This window comes from Culex quinquefasciatus, chromosome 3, assembly GCF_015732765.1.
Source record: "Culex quinquefasciatus strain JHB chromosome 3, VPISU_Cqui_1.0_pri_paternal, whole genome shotgun sequence".
NCBI lineage: Eukaryota > Metazoa > Arthropoda > Insecta > Diptera > Culicidae > Culex > Culex quinquefasciatus.
The window spans coordinates 192,183,067-192,206,083 of record NC_051863.1 but is presented as its reverse complement, the minus strand read 5'-3'; the positions used below and the strand labels follow the sequence as shown (position 1 = coordinate 192,206,083).

Here is a 23,017-nt window from a genome sequence, read left to right as displayed (position 1 = left end):
TTTCATGTTCCAACCACCTTACCCTCTCCCCAACGGATGCCTCAAACCGGTACAAGCAGGTTATGTTACTCGCTCCTCCCCGCCCGTGGAGGAACACATTCCGCGGCGATTGAAACTCTCCCTTTCGCTTCCGGAACACCCTGGAACAGAGCAGCGGAACGTCCTCACCCTTCTGTCCCAGGTACGGCTCACCACCGAGTTCCGTATCGACAAACTCGTACTTGATGCCGAAGCTGGACGGAAACAGCGAAGTTCCCGTCATCGTGTGGAACTCGATTTTCTGCGAAGAATCCTCGATTCAATCCCAATTCAAATCCCAAAAGATGAGCAACATCTTACCAAATCACTCCCGGCGCTGACGTAGCTCTCCAGTGGTGTGCACGGCCGCATCCGGTGGTTGTTACTCTCCAGCGAGACGTGATCGCACAGCTTGGGTGCGTCGTTGTCGTAGAACTCGGCCACCATCCGGCGGCGCTCGTTACTTCGCGACGATTTATCCCGGCGCCCGGACGACTCTTTGACCACCTCGTTGTCCTTGCCGTGGCGCGATCCGTCCTTGCCCTTCCCACTGCCTCCGGACGAGTACTTGGGCATCTTTTCCTGCAGTCCTATCGATCCTCCAAACACCAGCCCCTTCTCCGAGCCCATGCCACCGGACACCGGATGGGGCTGGGGCTGCGGGTGTGGTTGGTTAAAGATACTGTTGACCGTCGGTCCGTAGATGTACTGATCCACCGGATTCCACACGTTGTCCACGTTGATCTTCAGGTTCTTCCCGTGCTGATTGATCGTACCGTAGTATGTCCCAACGGTGCGGTTCATCAGCTGCTGGTACAACGCAGTAGTGCTGGTTCCGGCAAAGACCGGCTGCGTTACCCCGGTCGCCGCATTGGACGACTGTGAAGATTGGGACGCTGAAGACGACGAGGACGAGGCCGTCGTTATGATCGATGAAGGCGACGTGGTCTTGATCGGGACGTACGTACCCGCGCTGTCCCATATCCGAAGTCGCGTTATCCACGGATGAGCGGACTCGGACTACATCAAGAAACAATTAGTCAGCAAGTCCCTTCCCCAAAAAAAATCAACAAATCGAAAAACTTACCTTGATACTCGTTCCGTTGTCGCCGCTGCCCGTTTGCTGCAGTATCTGCAGGTGGTAGTTGGTGAACGCGATCCACACCAGGTCGGACGGGATGCCGTGGAAGTAGTACGTGCACGTGGTGTTCGGCGGGAGTGTGTGCCGCGGGCTCAGCAGGTGACCCATGCGACCCCGGCGCGAGTACAGCACCTCATCTGGAACGAGACATGGGGGGAAAATGGGGTTGTAAAAAAAGGTTCACCGTCTAGACTGGACGATTTCCGGTTGGGATCAACCGGATGCGGGGCAGACTTCGTTTTTGAGGAATTGTTTTTCCATCAAATATAAATTACCAGCAGAAATGTTTGTTTTTTTTTTTTTCATTGATGCAAGGTTCTGTTAACATAGCACTCAATTTGTTCAATTTCAGTTCTTAGACTGAATGCTACAAATTATCTTGAAGCAAACAATATTTTTAACCGATAACTGCATGTTCTATTCCAGGAACTCCTGAACAGCTTAACTGATAAGATAAGATAGCTCGATTTCGTTCGACGGTTAGCCTCTGATAAAGTGTTCTTCAGTTGACTGTTGGAGGCAGCTCAATCATGATGTAGTGTTGTTTGTTTAGAAAAAAAAGCATGAATTTATTATATAAGTTGTAAAAAAACATCTGAAATCATAAACTGCACTTTTGTTAAGTAAAATGTGAAAAAAATGATCAAATAAATTCTTTCTCGAATAAAATGACAAATTATTTCATTGTAAATGTGTTTAATTCACAGCCTGTGTCGTGTGACCCAGAAGACAAACAGCACCAACAGGATCATTTCGAAAAGCAGCACCAGTCTACAGTGTCGTTCGGCGTTGTTGAACATCATTGGATTTACTGTGCGTAACTTTTCCAGTGCCAATACCTTTGGTCTGTCCTGGCTAGTTATCACGAAAAAATAACAATTTTAAATGTGAAGCCAAAATAACAAATAATCCACTCGACAAAATATTTAAAACATGTTTTGAAACCTACCGGAACGATTCCACAAGGTCACAAACTGAATGTTCCATGGTCAGGTAAATCAACAAACTGATGTGACTGAGCAGTCAATTGGTTATCTTTGAAAAAAGATAATCTGAAAGCTAAAATTAAAAATGAATCATGGGACAAGAAGTAAACTGATATTTTATCTTGATTGTACCGAGCAAAAAATAATGTCTATTTACAAATCTCGCATAATTTTTCAAAAGATTGTATGTACATAGGAAACCTGGCGCATTGGTTGTTTTGAAAAAAGTATTCTAGAAATCGACGCTGTCCTGCTATCTTGTCGTTAGTCGCTTTTTGACGTTTCGAGAAAAACGCGTTTTAATGTTTGACCTTGAATAAACAAAATCTAGAGCACGCAATGAAAACAATAACAAACACATTTTGTTTGGTTGACCATTATATGCATTGTCGCGAAGTTTGGTTGAATTTGGTTGCCGGAGTCTCGAAATATAATTGAAAATGGTTACGGTAGTCTAGCTTGTACGTGCGTCAAACGCGTTCTGACCTGAAATCCCTTTGGCCAATTGACGCACTTACATCAGTTTTCAGGCTGTGTCATGTTAGCACGACAAGATTGAAACAACTTTCATATAAGAAGTGACAAAAATGCACAGAGTTTTTTTTCGGGTTTTATTGAATAACTTAAAGTGTAAAAGTCAAAAGGTAAGACATTGTGAGTTGCACAAAATGGCGTTCTTAACTCGATTTGGTCAAAAATGCACGTGCGACAAGATAGCACAAAAGTGACGAAATGATGATTTTTTTAAGAATTGTTTTTTGGCTCATTCTATCCTCAAAAAACTTTTTTCCAAATCAGAACCAGTTTGATCCCCCTAAACGGGTCATATTCAGCATCTTATATTTCATAATTTGACTGCAAATAGTATAAATATCATTAAAATTAATACTTTTTTATCCTACAAGGTTGCCAGGATCCAAAAAATCAATAAAAATCAATATGTCAACCTTAGGGAGCGTTCCTTTATTACGTAACGCAGTAAGGGGAGGGGGGGGGGGGGGGGTTCGGAGGCCGTGTTACGCTCCATACAATTTTTTTAAAATTTTTATGAAAATTTTGTTTCGAGGGGGAGAGGGGGTCCAACAATTCATTTTTTTTGCGTTACGTAATAAAAGAACGCTCCCTTAGACTAAAGATGCTGATATTGTCCGTTTCTCTCGAAGGTACACGCCGCGCGGCATTTCAGAATGTGCCAGAATGTGTTTCAAATAATGTTGCCAGAGATTTTATGCACTTTTGATGCAATAAAAAACATACCCGGCAACAACGCCATGTGATTCCAAGAAGAAGATCAACAAAAACAAAACGCGCAGTATGGGATTTGACAGCGCGCATTTGCCAAAAGTGCAGCGCGTCGTTTCGAGGTGGTGAGCACAAATGTTTCAATGACAATCTTTTTTTTCAACGTGAAACTTTTTCGGAGCTGAAAGAATATTGAAACGCTTATTAATTGATTCAATTGATCGACTTCATATAAAAAAAAGTATTTTGATATTTTTATCTATTGTTATTTTGATTCCTAAAATGACAACTAAATTTTTTGAGTTCACCTGAATAATCTTGACATTAATTTTGTGGAATTTGCGGAATCTTATCCTCACATTTTTTTCGCTTCGCTTGCACTCGTCTCTATTTATTTAATCAGACGTGCGTCAAGATAGCAAAATCTCGTGAGTTGAAAATAATTAGAATGGATTACAAATTTCTGTTTAACGACTTAATCCAAAAAAGTGATGAAAGCTGATTATTGTTATAACGCGTTTTCCTAGAATTTTAAATTTGATTCATGTAAAATCCAATTCAGTATCTTTTCGGCACAATCGATCTACATTTATTTATATATACAATCGAATTCGCAGTTGCCAAACAATAAAACTTTATTAAAGGTTGATTGGATTTTAGGTTTACTTTGCTTGGAATACTTTTTATCAATTCTGAGGAATTTGTTATCACATTTCGTAAGCTTGGTACAAAAATAAATCACTTGCAACAGTTGCGGAACTTTTTTACAAAGTTATCTTATCGGTCTCTTCCATTTCAAAAAATCATAAAAAAATAGTTGATATCATTTCATGTGAACTTTTTTTTTTTAAATTTAGCTTTTCTTCAGTCTGTTCAACATATTTGCACTTCTAGTCAATCCAGAACACACAAACACCTCCAAAACCGGTCGTCAAATCTCGTTCACGCCAATTCCGACCGGATTACGATTTTAAATATTTGCCCCAAATGAAAGCCGTCGAATTTCCCAAGCCATGGTTGCCACTCCAGAAAACATGCAAAAGCGTAGAAATTTCGAATACGCCGAACGACCGCGCCGGTATCTAAACAATGTTGCACAGAGACAGAGAGAGACAGAGAGAGAGTGGAAAGCACGGCCCAGCCAAATTGTTATGAATTTTAAATTGGTTTGCAAATTTTAATCCAACATCATCCGGTTCGCCAGAAGTGTGTGTGTGTGTGTGTGTTTTCCCCCTTGGCGAGCAGCAGTGGTGTCGATTTCCCGGGCCGCGGGTAGCTTTTTTTCGGGATCTCGATTTTGAACTCGGCAAAAATTGGTCAGGTGATAAAAATGGCAAGTGGGGTTTTGAAAAATTGATGATTCCGAAATGGCATCGATTGTGGAGACTCGGAAATTTTGTAGTTTCTTCCGATGATAAGAGCAGATACAAATGTGTGATTTTAAACTCACCTGGACTCGAAGCATTGATGTGAAACTCGCACTTGTGGCCCTGGGCAAAGTCGTGCGAGTCCGAGTCCGCAAACAGAATGTCCACGTCCAGCTCGAAGCCCCGGTTGGATTGACCCGACTGCAGAGGGGCCGAGAATGGGCTCGAGTGGAACGCAATCAGCATCTCGGGACCTCTGAAAATAGAAGAAAAAAATGGATTTGGAAATTTAAATTGCTTTTTTTTATAAGGTTTTTTTCTGTAATATTTCTCAAACAAACAGTTTTGAAATCAAAATATATCGTAATGTTTTTTTTTTAAATTGCCAAATGAATAATGTGGGTATATGATCTTATTTTTATTGTTGAAAATAATGAAATAATGTTACCAAATATAAGGATGGTTCAAATGTTTTTATCACCCCCTTCAAAACCGGCTAAAAAATCAGAGGGCAAAAAAATATTGATTCACAAAACTTTAAAACTACAATGGAAATTCAAATGCAATCATCTTAAATCAATTTTAAATGTATTTCCCTGTATTCAAAATCATTTAAACATGTTTGGTTTATTCAAAAATCTCTTATTTTTTTAAATTTGCGATGAAGTTAAAAGCTATTTTTAGCATTTTTTTGTTTTTATCAAATCTTAAATTTTTTGAAAATTAATGATCGTAAAACAACTAGTATTTAATGCATTTCAAAACACTTTTTTTATTCAAATGTTGAGACAATGGCTTGTTATTTCAATTTTGATATATTTTTTGTATCCTCTTATTTTCGAGGGCTTTAGAAATTCACTAGTGAAATTTCAACAATAATCCATCTATGGAAAATTCTCAGTAAAAAATTGAAAAAAAAAGCTTTTGTCAAATTGATCATTTGTAAAAAATGCTTAAACTCACAATATTTTTTAATCTTCTTCTTCTTTTTTAAGAAATCTAGTACTTAAAAAAATATGTTTTCATAAAAATCTATGAAGAAGTGTTCATTTAGCCCATCTCAATTGAGACCATGTCAAGGTTATCCAGGAGTTGACTTTTAAAATTATACCTTATGACGTATGGAACAATGATTTCGTAGAGAAGAAAAAAAAATAAAATATTTTTATTGAAAACAATACATCGAACAGTGTTCCAAAATCGCAATCTAGCGGGACAAATGATCAGGGGCATAAGAAGCATTACTTGGTATGGTGGACATTAGGGCGGTCCAAATTATAGGTGGTTCGAAATAGGGCGTCCATTTTTCCCGGGATTTGAATTTCCCGGGAAACGGGAAAAATATTTTTGAAATCCCGGGAATTCCCGGGATCCCACGAAATTTTTAAAACAGTATTAAAATCTATGTTTTCATTATATTTGCATGTTTTTCAAGCTTAAAATCATAGAATTAGCTCAATACTATTCATTGGTGGTAATCTACACTTCAACCTAAAAAAAGATAGCAGTTTTTAGATAGCTTGAAAGATTTTTTTGTTCTTTGTTGAGCTTTGGTTTCTTATTTTGTATCTTATCCAACGTGATTCAAATTTAATAAGTCTGTTATAAATACATTTTTTTTTATTTTTTACATATCATGACTAGAAAAGCCTCTTTTTAAATGTCTAAAATAACAAATAAAAAGACAACAAATAATATTATAACATTTAAATTTTGGATAAGTTTAGACATGCATGTTGTAAAAATATTAATCAAGTTGTCTTAAGATCATTACCGCCAACTAGGGGAAAATCGGGACTACAGTCTAATTAGGTACAGGAGAATTTAGAGCAGTTCATTTGGAGATCGGTGTACTAATTGTTTTGCTCTTTTCCTGTTTTAACCGAAATCAATCAAAATAATTAAAACATTATGCAAAAACAATGACTAATTCGATACATTTGTCTTGATTTGCCAAAAATGTTTCATGAAAAATAATTTAAAATGATATTATTGATGAAATTCAAAGTCATAAATATAACTAGTCTTTCTAAAAATATATAAAATTTGATAAATAATATTTAGATCGCTTGGAAATTTACGGATCGGTATTTTGTTTTACAAATTTGCTTCATAAGTCAAATTAATGCTGATACCTTGTTTGGATAGGTCCTATAAACATATGAAAACATAAAAGCTTGTAGGACCTTTAAAAAAAAACCCTGGATAAATGTTTAATATATATATATTTTTTTTTATCGTTGTTCATCTATTTCAACAAACAAAACCTAAATTTCCAGAGAATTTTTTTATATTTTTTCCAATTTCGGGAATTCCTGGGACAATATACAAAAAATCCCGGGATTCGGGAATTCCCGGTTTTGAAAAAATCCCGGGCATTCTGTCCCGGGAATTCTCGGGATGGACGCACTAGTTCGAAATATTATTTTTTTGCTGGACGATCCATACTCACCGAAATATGTTTATAAACCCAATTTGATAACTGACTTATGTTGAATGGCATTCAAACCTGAAGTATTTTTAACAGCGTTTTTAAAATAAAAAGTAACTGTTAAATAAAAAAAAACTTCAACTGTTCTTGCTGTACATTCAATTGAGTATTCAGCAAAACATCACTAAGAATCTCCACTTTCTAAAAAAGGGACAAAAGTCGCAAAAAAACTTTTTTTTTAAAGAACTAATCAGGTTTCGTCGAGTATAAAAAGGCTCAAACGAAATAAAAAAAAACATTTTTATAAAGACTTAAACTTTTCCAGATCGAAAAAAATTACACTGAAGTAAATTATTTAATAAATTTTTTAACTTTTTCAAGAACGTTTACAATAACAATGATAAAATGAACAGACAAGAGAAAAAAAGAACAATACTGTTCACTTGAAAAAATAATAATTAAAAAATAACTCTAATTTTTGAATAATCAAATAATTAATTTTAAGCAAAGACTCCAATAGAAAAATAGGCAAATCCAAATCAATTTTTAAATGAACTGTTCATGCGAAAAAAAAACAAAACCTAGAAAAAAAATTAAGTACCATTCTTTAAAAAAGGTGCTGAACAAAATAAAGTTTAAAAAAAACAGCAATTTCATTTGAAAAGAGCATAAATCAAAAAAGATCTCCAATCGGTCTCAAAAAATTTCTAGGGGTTCCTTAGCCAAAATAATTAGACCCATGTTTAAGATTGGCCGTTAGGGTAACCTAATTTTTCAAAAAATCATAGCTCCGTGCCATTTGAATCGATTTTAGCTGACTTGAACGCAAATGATTAGTTAGCCTTTCAAAAAAAATAATTTACGTAAATTTTGGTAACCAAAAAAGTTTAAGTCGTCGCTAAAATTTTAAAATAATCGCAGGACTGAAGTTTTTTTTGCATGCTTGTTAAAATAAATTGGTTTTCCTTTGCATCTTTTTAATTTTTTTTTAAATTTATTTTGTTGATTTTTGTGTACAAAATTGGACGCAACCAATGGGTTCTTAATTTTAGCGGGTTGTTTGAGGCTGAAATAATCTTGTTCATTCATTCAAAATAATCCATATGAAGACGAGTAAGTCTAGTAGGTACTAATGCCAGGAAAATCTAGTGAGAAAAAGTCATGTCCAAACACAAACAAAAACATTTGCTCAGGATTTGATTTTGACTCGATATGTTTATGTGAGGGTTTATCTAAGAGGCTTATTCAGAAAAAATATCGAGTGATTTTAAAGCCTTTCCTCGGTGAGCAAGGCTAAAACATTATTGTCAACAATTTAAAGATTATATAAACTCAATTTCAAATTGTAATTTAAGTTTGGTTGAAATGTTGGTTTTTGTTATTATTATGTTTTATGCTATTATTTTTTTCAGATTAAGGGTACGTCTCATGACAAATAAAGTTTAAATTATATCCATTTGTGTTTTTGTCCTGATTCCCTTCGAAATTTACCTCCAAACAACAACTGTTACGATTTTCCACTTATTTTTCAATTGTTCCACAAACTGCATTCGATCCGTAACTATTCCAGTGTGTAGTGAAATAAACATGATTTTATGCCCAAATGGTTTCCACTGCAATGCAATACGTAGCCACTAGGGTGCCCAGAATATGGGACTTTTTTTCAAAACCTCGCTCCACAAGCTGAATATTGTTACTTGACCTATTTTAGGACTCTGGGCCAAATATGAGCAAAATCGGTCATCATTTACCCATTGATACTCGGAGGTGAAGTTTGTATGGGAAAAATCGAAAAAATGTATGGAAAACCCAAGTTTCTTACGGTTTCTTCTGCACGGTGCACTACTTCCATCCAAATATTCCCAAAAGTGAGAATCTTATTGAAAATTTTATGTTCTACAACTTTGTAGAACATCCCAAAGCTGTGAAACTCGATACTGAAAAGTTATTAGCGATTTAAAAATGTCATTTTTGTATGAAAAACATTTTTTTCACCAACTTTAGGCTCGGGTATCAATGGGTTAATCTCATCCAATTTCGCTCAGAATTTACACAGATGCTTAAAATAACCCAAAAAACCGTTTCCCGCTTGTGGAGCAGGGGGTCATTTTTTCTGGGCACCCTAGTAGCCACTCTTTGCCGTTTCTATCGCCCGGTACTGTGGTGATTGTGCCTGTAAGTGTGTATCGTGACTATGTTTATGCTACTCGAATCGAGCTTCATCAGCAGCATCCACCTCCACCTCGTACTTCGAAAACGGCAATACTCCGCAACAAACTGCCAACCTAGGGAAAAGCAATCGGCCCCTCGAAATCGCTCATGTAAAATGGTTTTGTTTTCCCCCCTTTTCGAAAACCCCTTTTTTACAGCAGGATTGAGTTTTCCCAATTCGAAATCAGTTAATCGAGAGGTTAGAGAAAGGGACTTTTTAAACGGCAAAACGCCATAAGCCACCCTCGAATGTTAGTCGTGAATCCACCGACTGTGGTAGCTGGAACCAAAGCTGTGTTTCGATAAGTTGACTCTGAAATGCGTCAGAATTGTATTTTGCCAAACGTAAACAATAGTCCTTGTAGCGAAAAACTAAAAACAAAAAAAAATAACGTTTCCAGCTGCGCTGAAAAGTTGTCCATTTTCCACGTGATCGTCAACTCGGCATTTCCGCTAGTTCTAGTTTAGCGTGTACACACCTTTTTTCGAGTTGAAAAATGTACAAAAAAAACTCAAATCGCACACCATGTTTGAATCGAAAGCTGTTGTCACTTTTGCTAACCACAGCAAATGGAAAGCGTTTTTCCCGGTGTTGATTTTTTTACCTCGCTCTCTCTCTCTCTCTCTCTGTTGAATCGAGAACGACTGACAATCAGCGATTTTATTTTGCGGTGAAAAACTATCACAAATTGACGCGTCCGCAGGTGGGTGGTTTCCAGGGTTGGTAGATTTGTTGGAGGGAAAAATGAGCAAATCGAAAAAAATGTGTCGTCCGATTTTAGCGTTGAGTCGAGAGCAGCACATGATTTGTGGCTCAAATTTGGAATCATTTTGAGGCTTGGAAAATGTTTGAGAGCGTGTGGTATCGATGGTTTGTTTGCTGGTTTTGGAATATATTTGAATAATGTGGAAGTTTTGCTGCCAGCATGTTCGATGCTGCTTTTTGAATTGAACATTTGAATTGGATTGGGGATTCATTAATTTATTCAAGGAGTCAGTAAGAGTTAAATCATGTTTTGTTCTTTCTGTCAAGCTGATTGAATAAACAAAAAAATCTTTTTTAAGCTTTATTAAGATAGTTTAATTTAATTTTGTTACGTAAACATTAAACAATATTTACAAACACCTAATAGCAATATTTCACAAAACTTTCGTTTGGAAACATTAAAATTCGAACAAATAATTCACGAAATATCTCGGGCTTATAAGATGACACTGAGGAAATTCATTTTTCACCAAATCTAATCTTTAGGAGGCTGTATCTCAGCATCCAGCAAACCAATCATTACAGTCCAAAAAGAAAATTGCAGGAAATTTACTATATTTTTGCAGGGGTGCTTTCCCTTCATGATGTATTTTCAAATTGCAAAACTGATATCGTAAGCCGGGGTGCCTTGGGTATGATTTCAATTTGTTTTTGGAATATTTTCCAACAGGTAAGGTTTTTCTCAAGATTATTATTTTTAAAACATGTACTTGGGTAGGCAACACAAAGTCGAAGTATTATTTTTGAAACAAAATTTATTCAATAGTGTTTAGAAAGATAGTTACGTTGAAAATTCTGAGTTTAAAATCCGGGGTGACTTTGATAGTCACAGTTTTTCTTGTTAAAATCAGATTTAAGGTGTTCAATTTTTTTTTAAGTCAAATTTATCATCACTAATGTAGTTGATATGGTTTTAAAGAAAAAAAATCAATGTTTGTTTTAAGTTAACTAAGTTTATAAGCTTTTTAACAAAATACATATAAATTTTAGGTAAAACTGTCAAAAATCGGACAAATCGGAATTATGTCTGAAATTTGTAACCTATTTATTTAAAAAAAATTAAAGATTTTTTTTTGCAATTAATACTGAACTCGAAGCACGAATCACTAGTTTTCACATAGTTCATGAAATTTGTTCAACTGAAATTGCCTGTAAATACGGAGATTTTTTAATTGTGTTTCAAATACATATTATTTATTGAGCATGAGCATGAGCATGAGCATGAGAGATCACCCATGGTTGCCCCTCCGTTGCTGAACAGAACCGTAATATCCTTTCAGCACTACTGATCATTGGCTTCGACGATCTAGTGGTGTTTCCCTTATCAACAGCATGTATGAATGCGCTGAAAAGATAAAACACCATGATTGCCAAAGCTAGATCAGTTGCGAATAGGTAACAGTCATTGGCCACCAACGGCGCCCGCCATGTCAGTTTGTAGACCTCGAGTTTAAGGGACGGGAATGTTAGTTAGCGCAGGTTGCTACTAGGGCAGCTGATTTACTCTGTGCTTACACCCCACGAGCGCCAGGAACCTGAAAATTGGTTAGTAGGATAGGGTGTTTGGTCAGGATTCATCATAGAAGATGATGATGCGACCCAAAATCGAATGTTTTGTTTGGAGGGATGATGTATTATTCTCAAGGCAAGCAATCGGATGCTGCTGTTGAGACAATTCCCGTTTATATGTTGAATTTTATATCAACGGTTTGATCTTAGACAGCCGGCTGTGGAAAGATAAAACCAAAGCGATATGTAAAAAGAGGTTAAAATATGAATCTCAGTGAGTGATTTGGAGCGAGCTACATACTTGATTATTTAATTAAACGTAAAGCGTACTATCGTGACAATCTGCGATGCGACATAAATGCTACATAACGGAAGGGAATCTATTGAAATCGCGAAATCGTGAAGAGATAATTGAAAACAAAGGCTATAATACCAAAAATATCTTTTATTTAACGATCGATCTTTAATCAAAAACGCGGCGATGACGAGATGTCTGTATTTAACGAATTTCATCTGTAATAAACTTAAAATTCTACAAACCCGACGGTCACGGCGAAACCGGCAGAATGCACAAAATCAATTGTCAAATCACGCAAACCGCCCGGAAGGAACACTCAAAAAATGAAAATAAAAATGCACGCACATATAAGGGGAGACAACAAACAAGTCGACGACGACGAAAATCAAGCGCGACGGACGCGACGCGAACCGGCAGTAGGCAAAGGTAAACATTTGATAGAGAAAGAAAATTAAGAAAATAGAAGAGCATTAAAGACTCGATTCTACACGAGATAGTTTCTTAAAAACAACTTTGTGAAAAATTATAATCAAAAGGAAAGAATTTTTTTTTAGCGGAGAAATTATTGTTAAATAGAAATTAAAGAGTGACGTAATAAATTGGGATGATTAGGGAGCGTTCTTTTATTACGTAACGCAAAACATCGGTTTTTAGACTCCCCCCTCGTAAAAAATTTCCATACAAATTTTAAAAATTTTGTATGGAGCATAACACGCCCTCCGACCCCCAACTGCGTTACGTAATAAAAGAACCCTCCCTTAGCCAAGTATGAGCAAGCATGACCGGAGTTCTTTTATAACGTAGCGCAAAATTTAGTATTTTGACCCCCTCCCCCTTCGTAACAAATCGCAACAGATGAGCGATCCCCCTACCCCCCTTGTAATGCGTAACGAAAGGTCTTTTTGCAAATTTTTATGAGTACTTATATGAAAATTTTGCGTTACGTAACAGCATTTTTCGTCACTCTCCCCTACCCAATTTTCGTAACATTTCGTAGCAGACACTGACACCCTACTACCCCCCGTTATTGCGTTACGTAATAAAAGAACGCTTCCTAACTTCGTATTAGTATAGAATACAATTAAAAGTTTATAGTAATAAGAAAAGAAGAAAATGATGAAGAAGAACATTAGCATTATGATTTAAATTACCACAACAGTTCCATTTTGCTCTCTTTTCACACACTTCCATACACACATACAGTCATTCACATCCACACACACACTGGGCTTTAAATGGAACAAACTCACCAGGAATAATGTTAATACAGCTGAGTCTGCAAAGACGGCTTCCAAGGCATTTGCAGACTTTTTCCTCATTGATGCAGATTTCCACATCAATGATTTGGCATCCACGAACACGCTGCAAAGCTCGCTAGAGAGAGCAAAAACTTCTCTCTCCAACCTCAGCAAGTCATGCTCCCGTCGACCGGAACCGCGCCAGCACCGCTTACAGCTCTCGGGTGCTTCTCCTTGCACCAATATTGAACCAACGTATACCAACAAAAGAAAAAGCTTCACCTATTTTCATTACCCCTGGCAGTGCGAAACTTTCTTTTCTTCTTCTTTATCACTATATTTTTCCAAACTGCGTCGGTTCTTCCTTAATATAATTTTTAATACACTCAAAAAGCCTGAATGGAGCATGTCGCACATTCATCAAACTTCACTCTGTAGGACTGCTAACTCACCGATTTCACCTTTTCAAGCAAAATGAACTCACTAAATCGATCTGACACCACTGCACAAAAGCTCACTCTCAGCAAACAGAGCAGAAGCTTTCATTGACTTGTTGTCAAATAGCCAACTCGAAGGAACGGTGGAAATGAAACGTAGCGAAAAAGCTACGCGTAAATAAAAACAAACAACACATGCTGCAAAAACAAAAAATGCATGGAATGCCTTTTAAAACAGCAAAACATATCTGGAAAACACTTCTATCGGGGAAGGCGCGTCACTAACTATATCTTCACAACATCTCCAGCACTACAGAATGGCAAAATACACGAAAATTTACTAAAAATCTCGGAGCACCCGCGACGGTCGACTAGCTGGAACCAGTGCTGCCAACTCTCTGTTTCAAATACATATTATTTATTATTTAAAAACTTATTTAACCTTCTCCAAGTGGAAAATTGTCAAATAAATCCGAAAATGCATTTCGTTTTCCGATTCAAAATCATGTTCATTGAGAAAATCATGACACTTTTAGAAATTTAAAAAAAAAATGGCTTTAATCAACATTTTCTTAACTATAACTAACTTTTTCAACTTTGCAAAATTTTATGAAAAGTTCTTTTTGAGGTACTTTGAACACTTCTCTACCATAATCGAGATCGCCAAGGCAATGCTGTAGAGCAGCGATTCTCAACGGGGGTACCGGGCCTACTTGATTTACATGGCAGGGGGTAGCGGCCTAGAAGAAGGTTGAGAATCGCTGCTGTAGAGCGAATATTTTTATTTTTTTTTGTTACTTTTTTTGGTCTGTTTCCCTATATTCTTTCAAAATAATGTTATCCAGTTTCTAATAGTTCAGGCAAGTCTGAACAATTCTTTTAAAATTGTTTTAATTTTTTTTCAAATTATTATTTGTTTATATTTTGATAGAAAAAAATATTCTTGTCTCAGTTTTCGAGTAATTTGTTCATTTTATCAAGCATGAGGATTTCAAATATGCATGCAATTTTTGTTGACATGAACATTTTTTAAAAATTTAAAGGGATTTATTTCAATTCAACCATATTTATACCAAGGGTCCTGATTTTCGGTTCAATGAACAGAAACCACTCACTCATCGCCTATCCATTCGTCGCCCAATCCAACCCGCTAGCATTTATGAGCGAATGAGTCTCGCAAGCAGCCAGCGAGTGGCCGGAACTGTTCACTCAGCGAACAAATACATCGTGAAAATATTTGCCTACTCCGTCGCTCGACGACACTCACACACTACCATGCTCAGCGAAGAGCCATTCTCACAAAATGCCAGCGCGGCAGTCTTTTTGTCTTCACGCCCTCAGTTTGCCATCAATTTGTTTTTTTCTTGGTGGAAGTTTCTTTGAATGGTGTCTATAATGTTATGAAATCAAAATAAATGCACAATTTAATTGATAACATTGATTTTAGGCAACCCAAATCAATGAGTATAACGCAGCGCATCAGAGAAAAAATGTTTTCAGTTCAGAGTGATCGGAGACGATCGGCCTGTCTGAACCGTTCGGAGACTGAGCCGATCAGAGAGAGAGAGAGAGAGAGAGAGAGAGAGAGAGAGAAAATAGAAAAGAGAGTGTTCAGGAGCGAATGGTGATAGAGTGACAAACGGTAGGAATTCATCAGGACAGTATCGCGTCGCCTGCTATTTGTGCTCGCGAATGGAGTGGTTAATTTTGAGCAATCAGGACCCTTGATTTATACACTCTCACCACTTGATTTATTTTTAATTTACACGCTACATCGCTGAAACTCGATTATTGCACTAAATTTTCATCAACTAAAATTTCAGTTGACGACTGAGCAATTCAGATTGTACTGGTCTCTATGTCAATTAGTATTTGTAATTTTGACAGATAATTTACTAAACTTTCAGTAAAATGTGTTTCAGAACAACAGAAGTTACCACAAGAGAAATTTCAGTTCCTTTCGATTTTTTACTGATTTTATTTGTTTTTCAAATTTGAAATGAAAACAGAAGCATTTAAATAGCAGAGTCAGAACATTTTAAAAACTAAAAAAAAACTTCCAGAAACATGAATATCAACTGACCCGGTCAATATAATGCTAAAAAACTTATAAAAACACAGGAAAGATTTTTGTGTACTTAAACAACGGGAAAGATTTTGACAGCATTTTGGTATGACCCAATCTCAGGGTACTTAATTTTATATAAAGCATCTTAGCTGAGTGATTTTTCAAGTTGAAAATCTGTAGTTTTCACGGGAACCATCAAATCAAATCTTAAAAAAAAAACATGAACATTTCACGTGACTTAGAAAAAACTTATTTATTTAAGAAAAGGGTCGATTTTTCAGATAAACATAACATTTTTAAGCCCATGTCATTAAATTCATCTCTTTTCCAAACTTTACATTGAACTTTCACTAATATACAAAATGACTTTGAACGAACCCAGTCGAGGTAAAAGTGACAACAAATGCTGAAAAAAAGCATTTGTTTTCAGTCCAACTCACTTCTATTTGCTCTGAATAATTTAAAGATTTTAGAAAAATATTGGGTTTGTCCATGTAAACAAAATTAAATAAAATTTTCAAATATGAAGCATTTTATATTTTATTTCAGGCAAAAAGTATCAAGTTATGCCTTAAACATTTTTACAGATACATGCTATTGAAAAAAAAAAAAATAACAAAACCCCGAGCTGCTAATGGTATTTCCAATCTGTTGTTCCAAAACTCAATTTTTGAGATGAAGAATTAATTTGAGTGCCAACTTAAATCGAAAACTATAAAAATGCACAATATTTACAACCAATTGCACTAACTTTTATATCAATGCCTGATCACAATTTTTGTTTCCTCATTTGACAATTCCGAAAATAAAGTATGTTTTATTAAATTATTTTGTACGAAATTGTGGAATCTCACGAAATTTATTAAATTTTCTCTAATTTAATTAAACAAAAATATTTTTGTTTTTGGTTTCCCAAGTTCATTGATAATAGGAGATCGCAATCCACGTAATAGTGATAGTATTTTCGCCAACATCAAACAGTGCGTCAATCGTGTAAATCAGTGTGGGCAGCTGCAGCAGCACTAATGTAATCAACTGTCGTTTGAAGCCTGCAACTTCAATTTCGAGCAAGTTATCAGCGTGGCAGCCTTTTCCCGGAAGCATTCTAGCTTGCAGCCTAATTTTCCAGCCCACCTCACAGTTTCTGATATTTTCAATTGGATGCGTGGACTAACATCAAGGGAAAGTTTTCCAACGAACTGCCACCGTTGGCACTTTTCAATTAGTTTAATGGAAATGGTGTGTGTGTTTTTTAGAGCGGGTAAAACACACCCTCGTAGATTAGAAATCGTGTTCACCATTGCCGCTGTAACGAAATTTGATTGATTTCTACCCTTCCCCACCCACACGTTGATTCAACGCATTGGAAATGGACCTTGAGTGCATTAGAAATGTAAAATTAGTTCGGCAAAAGTTTGGCTGACTGAGCACTTTTGGACACTCAAGGACTTTCTCGGACTAACATATGCCGGATCAGCACAGTGGATGAAAGTTTACCATTAATTTTACCACTTTTCTTTTGTTATTTGCGAGAATTGCTGAAACCAAAAATATTTATTCTAAAATTCAGTAAAATGACGCAAGTGACACTTTTGAAAAAATAAATTTAAAGGTGGACAAATAAGAATAATTACAGCTTTTAACGAATGAAAATTGCAAAAAAAAAACAAACAAAAATTAAATGATAAAAAAAACCAGCATCATTTACGTCACTTTGGCAACTTACGCAGCGGCGGATGGTCCTCGTCCGGGGAGGGACACTGTCCAGGCTGATTGCTTTGCGGTACGATTGGCTGATGCTGTGTAACACAATTTCGGCCAAAACCCCGGAGTTGGTTGGCGAACTGCGCTGCAGTTTTTGGCCTGTCCCCACAAAGCGGCGGTCAACCAAGCCCCCTTCTACTACATGGTGCGAGGGGTAGTTTTTGTTGGTTTTCCCATCCCAGAATAAAAGGGGAAATTTGTGGTGGAAGGGGGAGGGGGGAGTCATTTGGACAGCCCCAGACTGCTGCAGTCACTGCGGCTAAAACTGGCTGCTGTTGATGTTGGTCTGCAAAAATTTTAAGTGGATCTAGGGGTTTGGACTAACGAGATTGGAAATGAGCATAATTCAATGGATTTTGAACGGAGGGGGGGTTCCGAAAAGGCTCTTCTGTGCGGTTACTGGAGCCGAATTTGGCTCGTGTTGTTACACAGAGTTAATCACTGCTAGTACTGCTGGTCAAGTAATGGAAAAGTTATGTACTAGTTTTGGGGATTGTTCTTTGTTTCCTGTTTGAATTTTGTGAATTCCTTGGTCCTGGGACCGAATCAATGAGGTTGAATTATTCAAAACCTAACATTTCAAAGGGCACATAAGCTTTGATTGTTAAGAATCATGACAAAATTAAAATTTAAAATAACTTTCATTTTCGATGGTACAAGGGACAATTGTTTTGGTCCAACAATAATGAATTACTCAACCATGTAATGCCTAACAATTTTTTTTCGAAATATTTTAATTTTGCCATGTTCAGGAGGTCATATTGAGCATTTTTGTTATAGGAAAAACTTAACTTCTATTAAATTATGTTTTTTCTAAATTCATTTTAAGTTTTTTGATTTGCCTTTATGATGTTAAGTTAATGTTTATTTGTGGTTGTATTTGGCTTATTCTACCAGCTCCTAATACTACCTTGCGCCTGTCTAAATTTATCTTGTTTTTACAATCACTTTTCCTTTTTTTGCTTGTTCATAAGGCATAAGATATAAAAAAAATATAAAAACACAACCAAAGTTGACCCCAAAAAAAGAATATTTTTTTAAAACATTGACAAAGTCACATAAAACAAGTCAAGCTTCCACCCCTAACATTTTTTGAACTTTTAAGAGTTCAATTCTTTCAATGCTTTTTAAACATCTAAAATTGGTAAAAAAATAAATTTGGCGAAATTTTAGATCCAAGCCTGATTAAGGGGTTGCATACATGTAGAAAATTGCGAAATTTCATGTTACGAAAAATTTATTAAACCAACTAAAAAGATGATTTTCAATCACTCCTGAAAGTTTCATGAAGATATTTTATGATTAAAGTAAGTTACGGACGATTTCAGCTGGCAATTTTTCCATGCGCAAAGTGAACTGTCAAACTTAGCGAGCGTTTTTCTCTGAACTGTGAGTTGATTTATGGGTGCCACGATATCTCGAGATGAGATAGACCAAATTGGCTGAAATTTGGGGTGAAGACTCGCAAGACATATCCCGTGTGCATGACGAAGTCCGATTTTGAAGTTTTGCATTTTTTTAAATACAAATATCAAGAACTTTCGACTTTTTATATGAAAAACATAAAAAAAACATTTTTATCTTTTTTAAAAATAAACAGTAGTTGCTGAGTGTTAAATACGTTGCTATGCAACAGAAAAGACAGTTTTGGTTGTAGCGAGTAAACTGTTTATTACGTCCGACTTGTTTGCTAGTCGGGATTGAACTGACTTGCATCAGCTGTACAGGTCAAGGCCTGCTACATCTCCCCCTTAAGAGATGTCGTACATGTTCAGCCACCGTGGAATCCTGGACGGTCGAACGGGACGTCGTGGACCAACAGGAAGTATCGGCGTCTGCGGCATCGGCGGCGTAACGGGCTTGTCGGTGGGTACGGCATCTTCAGGCAGCACAAAGTGGTTTGTGCCAGATCCACCTTCCAATGGATCTTCGGTTCCAGGCAGGGCTGGAGGTGCGGGACTGTCCGGAACAGGGATGTCGATCTCGATGGGAGCTTCAGGTTCTTCCTGGTCGGCTAGCAGCAACGGTCGAGCTTCTTCGATCAGGATCTCCCACGGTAGACGTTGTTGGACTTGGTCAGGAACATCAGCATCGTAGCGAGGGCGTAACTGGTTGACGTGCGAACTCACAATCCTCTGTCTTCCTTCCAGGTCCAGCTGCACGATGTAGTTGACGGAACCTTTCCGTTCGACGACATGGCCGGGAATCCAGGACTTGGTGTTGCGCTGGTGGTACACGGCGTAGACCAGGTCATCGTCCTTGAACTCGCGCTTGACGGCTCCATGCCGACGGTTGAACTGCTCGTTCTGCTTGTGGTTGATGACGACCGGCGTGGCAGGAACAGGCTTCTTCAGCAGGTCCAGTGTGGTGCGCACGGGTCGTCCAAGGAATGCTTCAGCTGGAGACGTCATGTTCGGTGTGTTCCGGTTGGGCGTGGAACGGTACACCGACAAGAAAGTTTGCAAGTGCTCCAGTGTGGGCGAGCCTTCCCCCTCACTCAACTTCTTGAGGCCAGCGATGAGGATGTCGTCCAGGTACGTTTTGACTCCGCGCGAGTTCAAGGACGATGACCTGGTCTACGCCGAGTACCACCAGCGCAACACCAAGTCCTGGATTCCCGGCCATGTCGTCGAACGGAAAGGTTCCGTCAACTACATCGTGCAGCTGGACCTGGAAGGAAGACAGAGGATCGTGAGTTCGCACGTCAACCTTTTACGCCCTCGCTACGATGCTGATGTTCCTGACCAAGTCCAACAACGTCTACCGTGGGAGATCCTGATCGAAGAAGCTCGACCGTTGCTGCTAGCCGACCAGGAAGAACCTGAAGCTCCCATCGAGATCGACATCCCTGTTCCGGACAGTCCCGCACCTCCAGCCCTGCCTGGAACCGAAGATCCATTGGAAGGTGGATCTGGCACAAACCACTTTGTGCTGCCTGAAGATGCCGTACCCACCGACAAACCCGTTACGCCGCCGATGCCGCAGACGCCGATACTTCCTGTTGGTCCACGACGTCCCGTTCGACCGTCCAGGATTCCACGGTGGCTGAACATGTACGACATCTCTTAAGGGGGAGATGTAGCAGGCCTTGACCTGCTACACTGAGATATCGATATTAATAAATGGTGGGTTGTTTGAGTGAGACTTAGAAAACATCAATTTTCCTGTTTTTTAACCTTTGCATGGCAATATCTCAGCAACTGAGGGTCGTATCAACAAAGTTCAATTAAGCAAAATATAGAGAATTTTTTCAGATTTTCAAAAATATTTTTTTTTCAAAGGTGGGCAAACATGGACACTAATTTGAAAAAATGAAAAACTGCGACTATTTTCAAAAAGGTTACTTAAAAATATCTATAACTTAAAAACGGGGCACTTTATCAAAATTTCACTGAATAACTTTTTGATTGCAAGTTCGAATTTACATCGAAAAATCTGTATTGATTAAAAACATCATAACTCGGTCAAAAATTTTTTGCACAACCTGGAAATTTCAGAAAAGTTGGCATTTTTTGTCCTCTAAAACACATCAAAAAATAAAAAAAATTAAAAATAGTGTTTTTTTCGTAAATCAAGTTTCAGTGACAAAAAGTGAAATTAAAAATCACCAATTTTTTTACCGTGTATCATTTTTTATCAGTGTAGTCCATATCCATACCTACAACTTTGCCGAAGACACCAAATCGATCAAAAAATTCCTTCAAAAGATACAGATTTTTGAATTTTCACATATCATTTTTGTATGGACAGCTGCCAAATTTGTATGGAAAATTATATGAACGAAATAATGATGCAAAATGGCTTCTTTGGGCATACCGAAGGCACCAAAAAACTTTCAGCCGGTTTAAAAAATACAAAAAAAACGAATGACTAAAATCTCAAAGAATTGCTCAGCTGTATCTCGGTCATGATACAACAAAATGTCTTCAAATTTATTTTGTTAACAGTTGAAAATGTATTATTTAATGTCCTGAAAACAGATTTTAAAATAAGCTGAAATATGTGCTCAAACCAGTCTCGGACATTTTTGCCGATTTTTATGTATGTAACCCCTTAAAGAGTTACAGATACCAAAATAAAAAAAAATGCTGCGATTTTGTTTCTTGTTATTGTTTTTTTAAAGCATTTATCACACAATTTAACAAAGGAAGAATTTCCGTCAAAAGGTTTTCTTTTGATGTTCACTAGGGAAGACATTTGGCAGAAAACGTTTTAGTGTTATAATAGTAGTTTTTGCAATTCCGTCGTGAAACTATTCACTTTTCCTGTCATTCTTGAACGACGAAATAGCCTACTTTTCTGTACCAAAAATAACATAATCGAATAGCAACACTTTTCAAAATAAATGCTGAAAAATTCTACTTTTCAGCACTAAAATGGGTGCTGAAAAGTTGAACTTTTCAGCACTTGTTTCGAAAATTAACACTTTACGACATTTTTTTATTAAAACGATTTATTGACAAAATACATGAAAATTTGACATAAAATTTCACTCAGTGTGTGTTTTTTGGAATTGCAAAAAATGTTGTATGGAACTCGTTGCAAAACTTGATTTTTTCAGCACTCTTCGTATTTATCCAACTCGGTGAACCTCGTTAGATAAATGTACGACTCGCGCTGAAAAAATCCTCTTTTTGCAACTTGTTCCATAATCTACTATTATGCAACAAGTTACAAAAAGACGATTTTTTCCGCACGAGTCATTCATTCAGGGAGTACTGAAAAAATCCAATTTTGCAACGAGTTCTATACAACACATTTTGGTATTTCGTAAAACACCTATTGGAATTATAAGTCAAAAGTCAATTCATCGGTTAAATCTAACTTTTTGCAAATCCGACCTAAAACTTCTTACTTTTCCTGTAAATCTTGAAAAGCCTACATTTCTGAACCAAAACTAACAAAATCGAATAGTGACACTTTTTTAAAACAAAGGCAAACAAACTTGTATCGAAAAGTTATAGTTTTCGTCACTTTTTTTTTGACAAAATACATGAATATTTGACATATAAGTAAATCTTTCCCTGTTCCTGAGGGGAACACCCGTGAAGAGTATCGGGGCCGGCATTTACAAAGCGGATTCAGTGACAGTTTATTAATCAACTTAATGTGAACATGTTAAGGTTAATGTTAACATTCCATAGGTTGTCTTCCTAAGGTGTCGTGATAAGGTCCAGTTTGTGACGAAGGGAAAAGATCGCCAGTTGTGTTGATCCGAGCCGGGATTTGAACCCCGATCTACCGCTTACGAGGCGGAAGCGTTACCACTGGGCTACGTGGCTCGGCTTCGGCCTTTGACATATAACTCCACTCAAAAGGTGTTGATCGGAATTGCAAAAAATGGTGTATGAAACTCGTTGCAAACGTTGTTTTTTCAGCATTCGTCGTATTTGTATTGTTGAAACTTGTTGTACGTACGACTCGTGCTGAAAAAATATTCTTTTTGCAACTTGTTGCATGAACTACTTTTTCAGCATCCATTAAAGTGCTGAATAGTAGAACTTTTCAGCATTTGTTTTGAAAAGTGTTTCTTTTCGATTC

At 37.2% G+C, this 23,017-nt stretch overlaps 1 protein-coding gene across 2 annotated transcripts in view; it reads right to left on the bottom strand.

Annotated features, from left to right (window-relative positions):
- The window catches only part of LOC6031035, a 260,819-nt gene that overhangs the window by 2,525 nt on the left and 235,277 nt on the right, over positions 1 to 23,017 (bottom strand). For both annotated transcript variants that reach the window (XM_038261456.1, XM_001841835.2), the window contains exons 11-14: positions 4,838 to 5,010; positions 1,106 to 1,296; positions 340 to 1,038; positions 23 to 280 (exon numbers count right to left, since the gene is read on the bottom strand). In XM_038261456.1, coding sequence (XP_038117384.1) covers positions 23 to 280; positions 340 to 1,038; positions 1,106 to 1,296; positions 4,838 to 5,010 — 1,321 coding nt within the window. The remainder of the gene's footprint in view (positions 1 to 22; positions 281 to 339; positions 1,039 to 1,105; positions 1,297 to 4,837; positions 5,011 to 23,017) is intronic.